General features: G+C 35.3%; 1 protein-coding gene across 4 annotated transcripts in view; it reads left to right on the top strand.

Moving 5' to 3' along the window:
* Positions 1-14,817, top strand: part of PTPRN2 (protein tyrosine phosphatase receptor type N2) — a 645,529-nt gene that overhangs the window by 287,021 nt on the left and 343,691 nt on the right. For all 4 annotated transcript variants that reach the window (XM_080579571.1, XM_080579572.1, XM_080579573.1 and 1 more), the window contains one exon: positions 5,360-5,439. In XM_080579571.1, coding sequence (XP_080435697.1) covers positions 5,360-5,439 — 80 coding nt within the window. The remainder of the gene's footprint in view (positions 1-5,359; positions 5,440-14,817) is intronic.

Genomic DNA, 14,817 nt, shown 5'->3' with positions numbered 1-14,817 from the left:
TTCCTAAACACAGGAAGCACAGAAATGTGTACACATTGCAAGTCATTAGTTCAAGCCCACCAAACATTTCCTGAGACAATTACCTTAGCTGCTATAAAATTTACTTTGCACAATCCTCTGGAGCATTACTAATTGCTTTTCTTAACCCCCAGAGATTAAAGGATTTTGAAATGAACATATAGACAAGTGGTGACTCTAATTTCAAATCTAAGCTTTATTAAGGCAAGCTCTGTTTTACGAAATAGGGTCATTAAGAGAATGTTTAATGTTGGCAATATCCAATCCTGATCCCCTCATCTTCCTCCAATCTTGAGAAATAGCACTCTGCCTGTATTTTTAAAAAATCTGGTGCAATCTCAACTCATTTCCATCTGGCATCAGCTCTCTGTCTCATCTTCAAGAATACACATAACCATGTTGGCACTTGTTTCTCAAATCCTTTTCCACTAGGGGGTATGATAGACTGTGACTGTATTTCACAGTAAACCTTCCGTATGATATTGTAGTACTAAAGTACACACACATGAGGGAGAAGAATGGGCACGCAAAGCGTGGTACATAATTTATGGAGATTCAAACCCTGTCATTCATAAATATAATTATAACCAAAGGCTTGAAAGTAATACGGACCTTGCCATATTGAACATGCTCCAGCTCTGTTTATTCAGATCATTCATTTCCTGACAGACAAAATAGAATAAGAACGTTGTTAGTCTGTAAAACAATTAAATAAAAGAAATACTTCTATTTTACACCAAGAATATTGTTTATTTCTGTACATGTTGTGCACCCTCCCACCTTCAGATGGGAAATAAAAACCCAAGGGGAGGGAATATTATTAAATCAGCAATCAACCTTCAAATCATTTTGGTATAAACACTGTAATTATTTCATCTCTAGTAAACAGAATATAAGACAACAGCACATAAGGGTGACAATTTGCAATATGCTTTGAATGTCTTTGTTAAAAAAAAAAACTATTATGGCTGAAGGCGACATTATTGAAATTAAAAAAAAAAAAAGCAGAAGTTGTGACAGCCAACAGAGGGGGTAATTAGTAAATTTCAAGTAATAAATTTAGCAGGTCATTGCAACAGACATTACGTTTTGCACAGGGAGAAGTCACCATTTATTGGCCTTGACAACAGAGTTGCTTACCTTTATTCAAAAATACATCATAAAAAGGTATTCTGAAAAAAAAATGGTAGGTGTGATTATAATAATATAGTCCAGATGCCTTCTAAACTCACAAACTTCTTTTATTTGGGTGGGTATCAGTTCATTTATGTCAGTGGAGTCAACTACACATTTACATAGGTGTAAATGTAGTAGCATACACTTTGTTGGGGAAAAAAATGTTAAACAAAAAATCTAATATACAATATTGCCTTTCTAGATTAAAGGTGCTGCTACCTAACACTTTTAATCTCTTTTAGAGCAGAAGAAACACTACATTGCGTGTATTAGATTTAGTTTACATTTCAGGTGTGTTTTACATTTGCGGTTGCTTTCCTCAGCACGGCTGGCTGAGCACCGGCGTGATGTCGCCTGCCACCGAGCAGGGACACACCAGCCTTGATTTGTGGCAGTGGTTTGTTTGCAATTCATCTGGTCATAAACGCTAGTGTGCACTTCAGCAAGCCTCGGTATTTAGAGTGATGTAAAGACAATTGCCATTAATATTAGCTAGGCTGCGGAGGGTTTGACAGCTGCATGAGAAAGCGGTCTCGCCTAGCTAACGTAAAGTTCCTGGTTAGGAGGTACCAGGGGTGCATTTTGTACAGCTTTGAACCCTCTCTCAGGCTGGTTACCATCTTGTTAAAGAGTCTTTTTGAAAAATATTTTTCAGTCAAATAATTACTGGTTTTGTTTAAGTGTTCTCGTCCAACACATAATGAACAACGAGGAATTCCCCAGAGGGCATCTATTGTTATTGAAATGTTTATTTATTGAGTGCTTTTGCCAGAAGCCCCCCATGAGAAAAATCTCATTTTATGAGCTCCTCAAGCAGTCAGTTCCCAAAACATCTAGCAGAAATGTAATTTTGGCCAAACAATCTCAAGGTCTTTTGTTTGCTTTTAAATAATCATCAGAATACTAATATGCAAAAAGTTGTGACAGGAGGTGCTTTATTTTTTATATTTTGCAAATATTCTAGTGAAGTTGGGCATATGTTGTGCTCGAGTAATTCCTTATACTCAAACATTCAATGATTATAGTGGAGGAAAAACAGTATCCCTCTCAGGAATGTAAGAATAGGCATTTGGAATGATTCTGATTTCTTCTTTCCTGCAAAAAGGATGGTTATTAACTAATAACTTCCCTGTCCCATAAGGAATTTTCATCCCACCCTGTTTTTTCCTCTCTTTTCGTACGTTCTCTCATAAGCCATGAGGAGCATTGCCAGTGCCTGTGGCAGTGCTTACATGGGCACACCTCATCTGCACTGGGCCCTGGCTAACCCGGGTGGAGTTACTGGACGATTGTAATGGTCCCTGGTGAGCTGCAGCATCAGGGCTTGCTTGTCCAAAATTACTGCTGGAGCTGGATATGTGAAAGGATCCAGTTTTAATCTGTATGATTTTAATGATCCTGCTAAGTGCATAGCTGCAGTGAGCTGCAGGGCACAGCTGAGGAATAAGTGAGGTCTGGACCAGAGACAGAAGCAAAAAACTCAGGCAATGGGAGGAGGGGAGGAAACTTTTTGGGTCTTTGCAGATAAAGCCAAAATGTAACTACATCGTGCTTGAAAGTTGGCATGAATTCCAGGCTCTTGACTATAATGGAATACATGGTGTAGATTTCACAGGTTCAGGTCTGGGGCCCTCAGCACTAGAAAGATGTGGACCTGTTTGAGTGGGTCCAGAAGAGCGCCACGAAGGTGATCAGAGGGCTGGAGCACCTCTCCTATGAAGACAGGCTGAGAGAGTTGGGGCTGTTTAGCCTGGAGAAGAGGACTCCAGGGAGACCTTATAGTGACCTTCCAGTACCTAAAGGGGGCTTATAAAAAAGATAGAGACTGTCTTTTTACATGGGCAGATAATGATAGGGCAGCGTGAATGGTTTTAAACTAAAAGAGAGGAGTTTTAGATTAGATGTTAAGGGGAAATTTTTCACTCAGAGAGTGCTGAGGCACTGGCACATGTTGCCCAGAGGAGCTGTGGCTGCCCCATCCCTGGCAGTGTTCAAGGCCAGGCTGGATGGGGCTTTGGGCAGCCTGGGCTGGTGGGACGGGTCCCTGCCCATGGCAGGGGGTCAGATTTAAGATGGTCTTTAAGGTCCCTTCCAACCCAAACCATTCTCTGATTTTGTGATTCTATGATGATTTGGAAGGAATATCTGAAGTTGTTTGTTTACACAGTCCTTGTCATGGGACAGCTGTGTACTGGGTTGTTGCCTGCTTTTATTTGAAGCAGATTGCTAATTACACTCTAAGTGTCTGAGCAGCCAGAGAGGAATCATCATTTCTCTTGGGCTGGGAATTCAGAAAGAAGGACAGTGCAAGACTGGTTATATTCAGTGCATAGTATCGTAAAACTCCCAGGTGTCTGGTGTGGTTGATTGTCTCTGTGTTAGTGATGGAATCAGGGAATGGCCTGAATTTTTGTAAAGAAGTTTATGTACCCTAAGTAAGATATACTTTGCAATTGTTGAGTATTATAGCTGAACATACTATTTAAATGATGCTGATAAATGCTTTATAATTACCTAACATTATTAAAATACATTTCTTGCACATTAATGACTTGACATCTGGAGTGTCCTTCAGCAATAGAATCTCTGCTTTATTTTTCTCCCACCCAGAAGAGTATTTAAAGAAAAGTGATTGATTAATGACAGTTCCTGTTAACTCTGGAAGAGAATGTGCACAGTACATGCTTTGCCAGTAAAAGATTCAAAGTATGTTCCTTAGTATTACTCTGAATCCCTTTGTGACCTCAAAGCAAAGTCTTACAATCAATAATAGTTTTCTTCTACCTAAAATGTAAAAAGTTTAAAGGTATTTCTGTCTAGGATATATGTGATGCAATTAAGTTCACTTCGTTAAGTGCTCTCAGTTGTATGAGTTCAAAATATGAATGCAGAATGGTAGTAAAAGAATAATTTAATACTTCATTTCAAGCCCTGCAGCAAAACTATTTTTCAACTTATTTTATGTAGCAATTTTTCAGATTTCATTCTCTCATAAGCCACAGCTATAGTAGGTCAAAGCATTTTACATGTATGGCTCCTGCCAACGTGCTTAACCACTGAAGCACATGAAGCAGGTATTATTCACAGTATAATTGTAATTCTTCACAGTATAAATGTAATAAAAACTTAGGTACTCACATGATACACAGTATGTAGTTTTCTTGTTTGTTCAGCCCTTGCACTCTGCTCCTCTGAGTTTACATTATAATTTCTACTGTGGCTCATTAACTGGAAATGTTCTTTAAAATACTTTTACTATAGTTTTGTGTGTACATTTTTCTTATGATTGTCATATATATGTACTTAGCACAATATGACAACTGAAAGTTCTGTATTCTGCACATCAGATGTGCGTATAGGTTGGATATTATTGGGATGGGTGGAGAATGAATGCAACATTACATATATGGATTTATTTTTCTGCAAAAACACACAATGAACATTTTTTTTGAAACCCTGAATACCTTACTCTGACATTCTTCATCTCGTTAATTAGTACCGTGCTCTGTAAATGCCTCATAGGTTTTAAAGCCATAAAGGACCATCAGGCTACACCTAAAAAGTTCACCACAGGGTTCCATCACTTCTCTTTATAAGTTGTCCAAATAGATTATTATGTCTATTGTTAAAAGTTAAGTAATTTTTGCCATCTTTCAAAATTAGACATTTGGATCAGATACATCCAAAATCTTTTCCCCAAATATGTTCTTGTAGAGCATGATCATAAATATTCTGAGGCTCTTTATTGTCCCTCTGACTTAGATTCATAACAAGAGGACTAAGCTTGAGTGGATGTTAGGCAAATAAAATTTGAAGTTTTATGTAATCTTCTTGAGGTGTTGGATTCCAGTGATGTTCTATGGTGTTCTTGAGAGAATAACAATTTCTGTGCCTCCATTTTGCCATTTTCGTAATGGGAATAGTATTTACAGGAATGTTTTGAAGTTTAGTTAATGTCTCTGAAATTCTTTCAGACAGGCACAAGACAAGATACACACAAACTTCCACAAGAGGTATATAAATGTATGCAAATGTAGCTAATGAAGCAAAAGGAAGAGGGCTAAATGGTGCCTTAATAGTTTCTCCTTAAAAACCTATTTTGAAAAGGAATATTTTGCCATGTCTCTTGATTATGAGTCTTACATTTTTTAATAATCTCTTCTAGCGTGCTGGGACCAGCTGTGACCTTCAGAGTGCACTCAAACCTCCAAAACATTTCAACTGCAGATATTGCCAAAGCAGCAGGTAAGCTTATCCTCCATTCCCAAACTGGCATTCCACTCTTCAGTTTAGAGGACTGTAGACAGACAACATGGATGGAGACAGCACACTCTCCCAGGAAGATTGACGTTTAGGGAGGGAGACAGCTGAGGGGTGAGTGGCACATATGGGAAAATGAAGTGTAACGTCTCTGAGTCAATTAAAACTGCCTGAGACTTCATTGTTTGTAGAGGAAATGGATTAAATACAGACATGGAGACACAGCTTAGCATGGTGAAAAACTCTTCAGTGTTGTCATGACCTCAGAAAAACAGATTAGATATTTGCAAATGAGAATTTAATACCCTTGCTTTTCTGATACTTTGTTCCAGGAAACAAAAACGGTATTACATGTTAGCCTTAATTTCTGGATCAAAAGATGGTATAAACATACCTTTGTTGGTGTGCGGTTTAGGCAATTTCCATGACCCGTTAATCTTGAGAGTAAACATTGTATAGCTGGAGCTAAACTGCTTCTGAATAAATACCACTGTTCTATGTACTGCTCTTGGCTTCTTATCAACTTGGCTACTAACAGTATTATGGAGGAGCTGTTGACTGAAAGAAATCATTTCTGCAAAGTAACTGAATTGATAAATGATTTGCTTCCAAATTACCCAATTGATAGGTTTTAAAAATTATGAATAAACAAGTTGCAATGTTGCTTGCAAATAGGAATAAAAGAAGTTCATTTAAATAAACATTGGGAGCCCCTAACTGTCCATTAACAACTCCTTCTTCCTTACGGATGAATTCAGCTGTAGAAGGAACTGGGGCAGTTCCAATGCCAGAACCATTCTTTGTGGGGGAAAAAAAAAAAAAAAAAGCGTACTATCAAAATTAGGAAATTACAATAAATTGTTGAATTATGGGACACCCAAATGTGTATGATTTATCTGGTAAAAATTAATATAGCAGTGTCCTACATTGTAAACCTGTTGAATCTCTCTGAAGAGATCAACAAACACGATGCAGCTGGTACAACCTGCCTGGGTTTCCAAAGACTTTTGACAAGGTCTTTCAGTAAAAGTTTCTAAGGAAACTAATTAGAATACGGAAAAAGAAATACACGGATCAGTAACTGGTTAAGAGGGGAAAAAAAAATACAACAGAGAGTAAGAATAAATTATTAGTTTTCTCAAAAAAAAAAATAGATCTCTGCTGGGACTGTGTCATCCAACATACAAATGAGCTGAAAAAGAATGGTGAGCAGTGTGATGAGAAAGCCTGCTAAGAGTACTAAATTATTTACAGTATTAAAGGTGAAACTTGATCTTAGAAATGTATAAAAAAATACTAGACTGAGTGACTGGACTCAAAATGGCAGATGAGTTTCATTACAGATTAATGTAAAAAATTCATATGGAGAAAAAAATAAGCTTTAAATATGAAGTTGTGGGTCTGAATAGACCATTACTGCTCTGAAATAAGATCTTGGTGTAGTAATAGACTAATGAAAACAACAATTCAGTCATCATTATCAAACAAGGAGAGTGGTTGTTTGTTGTTTCTTCTTTTTTTTTTTTTTTAAATTAGCCTTTTATCTAAATGAATAAATAAATAAATAAAATTAGATATACGCCCAGGAGTCAAACATTCTAAATTTAAAAAGTATCAATTTTCTCTTTTCAAACCAGTTAATAAAGTTGCAGTAGCCTGTCAATGTACTTGCTAATCAGTTCGTTTATTTTTAGCAAACATTTTCTTAACTTGCAGATATCTAAAGCCAAAAATAAAAATAGTAAAATGAGCAACAACAGTGCATACTTACATAAGATTTTTTTTTCAGGCTTTAGTTGCAATTATAAATGTTAAAAGTCAACAATGTCTTAAAGAAAATCATTCCAAAAACGTAATTTACCAAAGGAAACTGAAGCAGAATAAATTGGTGCATACTTCCAGGCATGGGTAAATGTATTACTCCATGGTGTCCTGCTATTAGGTAACAACATTCATCCAGGAAATCTGAAAGCAGATCTTGTTTATAGAAAATGAATAGACCTAACTGAGAGAAGAATTTCATCATTCAACACATCCTTAGAAACTCAAAGAACTTAGAAATTGAGCTAATCAGATGCCACAGTAATTATGAGAATGTGAATTATCCAGATTTCCAAATGAATCTATTTCTGCCTCTGTAATGTATGTCCATGTCTCATTATTATCTGTGGCAACAGGTTCTTTGCAGGAACTTGCTCTCATTATTTTTGTAGTATATATAGTTTTGTAACCAAAATGGATAATTTGCTCCTTTCTTTACATTATTTAAGTTTCCATGTAGGGAACTATATTTAAAGTTTTCCATCCTCCCCTGTGGAGTCTGACAAATGTGCAGAGTAGAGAAGGCATGGGACTCTGCAGCAGCTTTGCAAATAGATGTATGACTTAGAATATCTACTGAAAAAATAGATAGGGAAGTATAATAATAAAAATAGTTTACTGTATTGTCCTAGCGTTTGAGATCCATTCTTCTTGGTGTACACAACACCCACACTGAGGAGAGAAAAAGCTCTCTAAAATCCTTCAGCCATGTTCTTGCTGGTAAAACATTTTTTTCTAGTAATCCATAGTTCCTATTCTACGTAAATGTTTTGATTAATTTTCTTTTTGCATTTTCTGGGGCTACACAATTCTACAGGGAAACCTGACAACAGTATAATTTAAATTTTTGTACAGCCTGAGAAAGCAGGCTATACAAAATACCATTAACAATACCTTTATTTGCTCTTTCACTGCAGAGCAGAAATACTGCCAACGTTTTGCCTGCATTGCACACTTTGATGTTCATAATATAGAACATATCTTGCATGGTATAGCTGTCCTCTGGCCTATTTCTGTTTAATAAGTCAGGCTCAATGGTGCATCTCAACATTTTGATGAAATAAACCTTCTCTAGACATAGATGACCTGCTCTAGAAGTAATTACACTTGGCACATGACATCATTTAGACAAATGAGTATGGATTTAATTTCTCTTCAGTTTAAAGGTTAGGAGAAATCTAGCAGAGAACAACTATCAGTAAGATAACTCTATTTATCTAAAATTGCAATATAGTCACTACAGTAATAAGCAATGAATTTGAATTTGTACAACTTAATAGGTACTCCAGAATTACACAATTTATTCAAACACATGTAAAGTAACAATGGTAATTAGAAAATAAGAATCTTCTGAAGTTTCCAAATACAGAATTTTTGGCTAGGATGGCTACAACATATATACTGCTCACATGAAGAGGAGATGCAGGAGAGAAAATGAAATAAAAGCAATTGCTTATGTGTAGTTGCAGCCTTTAAAAAATAAGAATTGTGCTTGTATTTTAATTACTAATATATAAAAATGCAACAGTTTAGGTGTATTAAAAAAAGAGAGGACTGAAGAGCGAAACAATGTATTCATAACATAGGCATATTAGTAAGGGGGGACTAGTAACACAGTGGAAGGCAGTGCAAAACTAGATATTAGTGAATTAGCAGATCTTGTGTGCAGCTTCTTGTTTCTAAAAATGTGATATATATCATTATAGCAATTCAAAAATCTTGATTTCATTGTTGTAAATAGGGGGTTTTGAACATATATTAGAATATCAAGATTTTTATTTTATTTATTATTTTTTTAAATTCCTTTAACTTTTAACTAGGCTATTGATTTATGTTTCTTTAATTTGCTCTTGTCTTGCTGGTGAAACACAGTTTTTCAAAAAGTGCATGGATTGATGGGACCATTAATCTTAAGGAGTGGGTTGCTGAATCATATAAACTTCTTGTCTAAAAATTTTTTATCTCCCAGCTTTCTAACTCTGCAAAAAAAATGCACTGGAGAATTAATTCCCCTTAGGGTGGGGGGAAGCAAAAATCATTATCATTAAAATTAAATTGTATAACAAGTTAATTTGAATAAAGATACTGAGATGCTGCCTGATAAGTATTAGAATGGATAATAACATGCATATAGAATTCCTTAGGAATTTTAAACAACTGCAGATGTTAAAAAAAAATAATTCAAATTCTGAAATATATGAATATGAAAATATTGATGAGGAACCTGCCTCATCAATATGATGAGCACACAACCACTGAAGAAACTCCAGTTTATTACTCCCATTTGTAAAGCACATTCAGCAGAATCACAGTTTTGTCACATCCAATATGAGCCCTGCTAAAAAGGGCTGAGACTCTGACATGAATGTATTTTCATTTCCTTATAAATTCGCTGGTACAAACATCCATTACAAATGTATTTAAAAGAATTAATTATAAAAGTACAAATGATTGGTTTAGATCAATGACGTATTTTAGCTGTTTGCAGCAATTGCAGCATAACCAAAAGATACATTTCAACTTTAGCAAATGTAAGTCTAAGATATTACAGATTATTTTATATGAATATTCTCTTGTATTCATTCTAGTCATGAAATGTAGTCCTCTTTGTATTGGTGGTGGTGGGGATTATCTTTTCAGTTTACTACATAATGTGAATAAACATAATGAACTTCATGGTCTTAAATTTAGCAAAATAAAGAACAGAGAGAAGAGAATTTACCCTACATCAGCGAATCAATCGACGAGGATCTGGTATACAGCTTAAATTGTTTAACTTTCATGTCTAGAAACACTCCAGAGGCTCACTCTGCTCTCTAGCCAATAAGTACTGACCATACCACTGTGGACAGAAAAATTATATATACCTTTATTTTATTATTCATTATTAACAACAACAACAACAAATTCTAGTAAGCTTTCAGGAAGGAAAAAGAGAGAGAACTCTCTTTAGATGTATTTTCAAATAATATAACATTGTATCTTCATATAATAACTCTACATACAATAAGTACGTGTAAAGAGTGCAGAAATGTAGAGGGAGAAATAGCGACAGCAGGTCAGTGAGGAATAAACCATCAACAAGAATAAGATTATGCAAAGTTTGTTGTAGATATACATGTATTTAGTTAAAAGCATGTTTAGAATAATTGATATTACTAATTTATTTCTTCTAGTCATCAAATTCCAATGTCAAGGAATTTGAGCAAAACCTGGGGAATGTCAGTTAATACAAAGAGTTCATAATATTGTGACTTTCTCTCATTATTTTTGCTTGTGATTAAACACTGTTTGGCCTTTGTCTCTTATTAAACCATTTTTGGTTTAAAATGGTTAAACCATTTTTGGTTAATTGTTAGATGTTCTTTGCATAACATATTGCAATGGCAATATTTTTTCACCTTTTTTCATGGTGACCATCAATACAAGACATATGAATTTTTTATTGTCAGAAGCAGGAAACACATTTCTGTGCTAAAAGTCTTCCTCTTCTTGAAGAGGTCCTTCCTGAATTATTTTCTGGATTAAGACAATCCAGAAAATGTTGATTTTTAGCACAAGCTTTGCATATCTCATGAAAAATCTCAGAAAGATGAACTCTGTGGCTTTTGTCACAAAAATGTACATGCTAGCACACCGTCTTGGTTTCCTTTTTCTACCCTACAACAGTGAGCGTGATTATTTTGGAAATATTCATTGGCAAGTCGTTGTCAGACTTATAATTCAGCTGTGATGAAGTGAATGGAGCAAGATGAAAGTCTGCGGTTGAATCCCTTCCCTCTATCTAGATTTTTGTAGATCGTGCAATTAGATATCTTTTTCTCCGAGTTGGTAAGAAGTTGTTTGTCTATGAATAATTTGAAGTTGAAGTGAACTGACAGCTTCTGTGTCAGAAACTTTGAACACTGTAGCCAGAAGGCTGTGAGGTCCATCTGATTTCATTTGCTGTTGCCCTGGTTTAAGGAGGATAACGATTCTTTGGTCTTTAATGTGAAACGTAGAATTTTGACAGCTCTTTTTCTGTTTCTAGGTCTCTTAAGTCTTTTGGTGCAAGTCCTGATTTCTTCTACTCAAGCCTCCTTAGTTCAACTTGTCCTTTTTCACCTCTTGTCCCCTCTGTAGTGGATCAATTGCCTTTCACCTACTGTATTGTTAAATCTATCTGAAGTATTTTCCTCAAATCCTTCCAGTGCTGAACATAGGATGTCATTATATATTTGAAGTATTATTCAGAATCTGAACTGTCTCCTGCACTATCAAATATCTGATACAATGATTAACAATTTTTTAGGCGGCATTTCCTTCCCACCTTGTTCTTCTACTGAAAAACATTACAACTATGCCAGCCAATATCCTCTTTATCCTGGAATAACTTTTAGCAGTTGTGATGGGTGCTACCATTTGGTAAATGTGCCTCAGACCTTAACAGAGGAAATGTCTCTAGTTATGACTCTTCCCCAGTGACTTCCTTCTGACTGTGATATAGGCAGGCCTATAAAGACAGGTAAAAGTTGTGTCTTTGTTAAAGTAATTTATATCAGTTTAAAGGTTAATCATGATTACAAGGATGACTTTTTTTAAGAGCCCTCTGGTAATATAACTTAATGCATTGTACCGTAGAATTCATCTAACTCAGTTGCAGCTGCCTGAAAGTTAGACATTTATTCTAAACTAGTTGTGTGGATTGCTCTACATTCAAGGAAAAAAGATGTATTGTTTGGTGCATAGATGTTGATGATAGGACTGCCATATGTAAATACTGCAGATAAATCCAGGGTAATTGGTCGAAGTCCGGATTGTAGAATTTTTCAGGGTCTTTCTGTAGTCCCTGTATGGTAACATATTCAAAAATATTTTTTTTCTGTTTCTAGATCTCTTAAGTCTTCTAAAGCAAACCTTTTATTCTTCTGCTTAAGTCTCCTTCATTAACAATACCCTTGGGTAACATATTGAAAGCTCTTTAAGGAATCCAAATTAATTTAAGATTGGGAAAATTTACAAAGATTTTGATTTTGAGAAATATTGCCATCTATAATATTGTTAAACAAACGAATTCCTGCAGTCAGCTTGTTCACACCTACAGCTTGTAACATGAGATGAAACTGTCATGTTTAAGTGCAAAGTGGTTCTCTTTCAAGTTTGAGAAATCTCACAGTACATTTTTTACTATGGGAATGAAAAGTCTTCTTCCATATTAAACTTGCTACGTATTTCCTTTCACAGATATTTCAAACTGACCTGTAAATTTTAAAAGCACTGTTTTCAGCTGATATGAATCAACAAATAGATGCCCTGGAGCTCTTAGCACTGAGAATTGGTGATTGAAACATTTTTATTTTTTTTTGGTGTAGCAGCAGTAATTTGTGGTCCAACTGGGAAGACAGTATCAAAAAGTCCCTATACTAAACTATTTGAGAACTAAATTATAATTTACAGCAACGCAAGCAGAAATCCCCAAGTCCAAAACAACCTGCTTAATATCATATTTCGTCATATTATTTGGCAAAATTGCTGCTATTTTGTTTAACTTTTTTAGGATGAGCTACCATTTTTCCAGGAAAATAGAAATATATATACAATACGTCATAAACAAAACTAACACTTACAATTCCAGACATCTTTAAACATTATATTCCTTCAATACAATGTTACGTATTTGCGTTCAGTACACTTAAGAGACTATCTCTGTTCACAGCAGATCCCAAGCATATTTAAATAAATTATTTAGGAGTGATACAAGAAGAAGGAATCTGGTAAGGAAAAGACCTTTATCATTCTAGCTTTTCTGTAAAGAATAGGTAGGCTGATCTAGTATTTTTTTGCTAAATATGTACCTTGTTAAGTAAGGATAAACAAGGGAATTGAAGAAACTCTAAATCAGGTCAGATAGTATTGTAGCCTAGCCTTTATCTGGAAAAGAACGATCAGTAGATTTTCAACCACTAGTTAGGTTGGTTATAATTTTTCAAAACGTGGAAAAAAAGGTAAACCTAGTCATTTTAAACTATGCATGCAAATTAACAGTGGGCACTATGTGGAACAGAGGACAAAGTCATGCCAGCTACTTTAGTTGGTGCAAATAAGAAAATGTTCCTTATCTGATATAAATAAATATCCTACTTTTAATATATACAATTGGATGATTAGCAATCTTGTGATTGTAAGTGCTGGCTTTCCTATCAACAAAATAAAAACAAAATGGTTAGGCAGAGCAGTGCTACTTCAGGGATCTATGAAAAATAACTGTTATTTACAGCACAAGAAAAACAAACAAAAAAAAAACCCACCAAATCAGTTACACACAGAATAGAATCTTGCTTAGAATCAGACTGTCATCTGTTTTTGTTGGAAAAAAAGTAACAACATTGAAAAGCACTCCCCCAGAAGCACGGTGTTTTGGTAGCAGTGTGCAGGGGTGTCCGACCTGTATCTGTTTTCTTGGTAGAGCATGATTTATTTTTGGATGACATCTTGGGGAGGAGGCACAAATATGACCTGGGATGAAAGGGCAGGTGCAGGATTTTTGCCTGACAAATGCTTAGTTAGGAGGTCCAGAAGATTCATGTGTCATCTGTCTTGAAAGTAACCACTTGCATGACCTACTGCTGATAGCTCATGGGGGAATGTATCTGAGAGGGGAAATAATGAGCTCTTGACAGTGGGACAAGGAATTATTTGAGAGCTTTTGGAGAGTTTGCGAAGAGAAGTTTGTTGGGTGCACTCACAAGGGCACACCGGTCAGCAGAATGCAGTCCTTCATTTTAATACTGCCTTCATTTGGAGCAGTCTTTCTCCTGTGGATTGAAGGCAGCTCCAGCAGCTGCTGCTGCTGCCACCTAAGAGCCTGCAAAATTGTTAGATAGTGTCGTGACTACAAGGCAAGTGATCTGATGTTCATTAGATGTTTGTTTTCTGGACTTTCTGTAGTCAAATAAAGTTCGTTTCTTTGTTTTTTTCCTAAGATTTCTGAACCTCAGGTATCCATTCTGACATGTAAGATATGATAGAATCAGATTTATAGACTTTTGATCTTGATTTTATTTGGAGATGATGTTTCCTATTGTCTGACAAAAATTGTATGCAGGATTTAGAGATTATGTAATAATCTGCAAATACTTAATCTTTCTAGTATTATCTAGCCTTTAGGAAAACATGCTAAATCCCTTTGTTCTCTTTGGAAAATGTTTTCTATAAATTTGAATGTTCTAGATTAAGAGATTGTATAGCTTTATGTTGGCTAAAGTCAGAAGACATGCTAGATTTAATCTAGCAACAGATTTTCAAGAAGTATGTTTAAATTCTTTATGCCTCTATTTTCTTAATTCTAATTCTGAAACGTGTATAGGAAAAAGGCTTTTTTTATGAACAAAAAGACTATAACAATGATTTTTTAAAAGATAATTCAGAGAATTGTCAATATGTTCTTGTGTTGCATAATTATTGTCATTTGTTCCTGTGCTGGCTCTGCTGCTTTTCTGTATTTTTTCTCTGGTTGCATCAGTGTAACAAAATCAGGATGACAGCAATCATAAAATCATTTTG

Source organism: Anser brachyrhynchus, assembly GCF_964034855.1.
Source record: "Anser brachyrhynchus genome assembly, chromosome: 2".
NCBI lineage: Eukaryota > Metazoa > Chordata > Aves > Anseriformes > Anatidae > Anser > Anser brachyrhynchus.
Note: the sequence above shows the minus strand (reverse complement) of the source record. Positions and strands in the feature narration are given on the sequence as shown.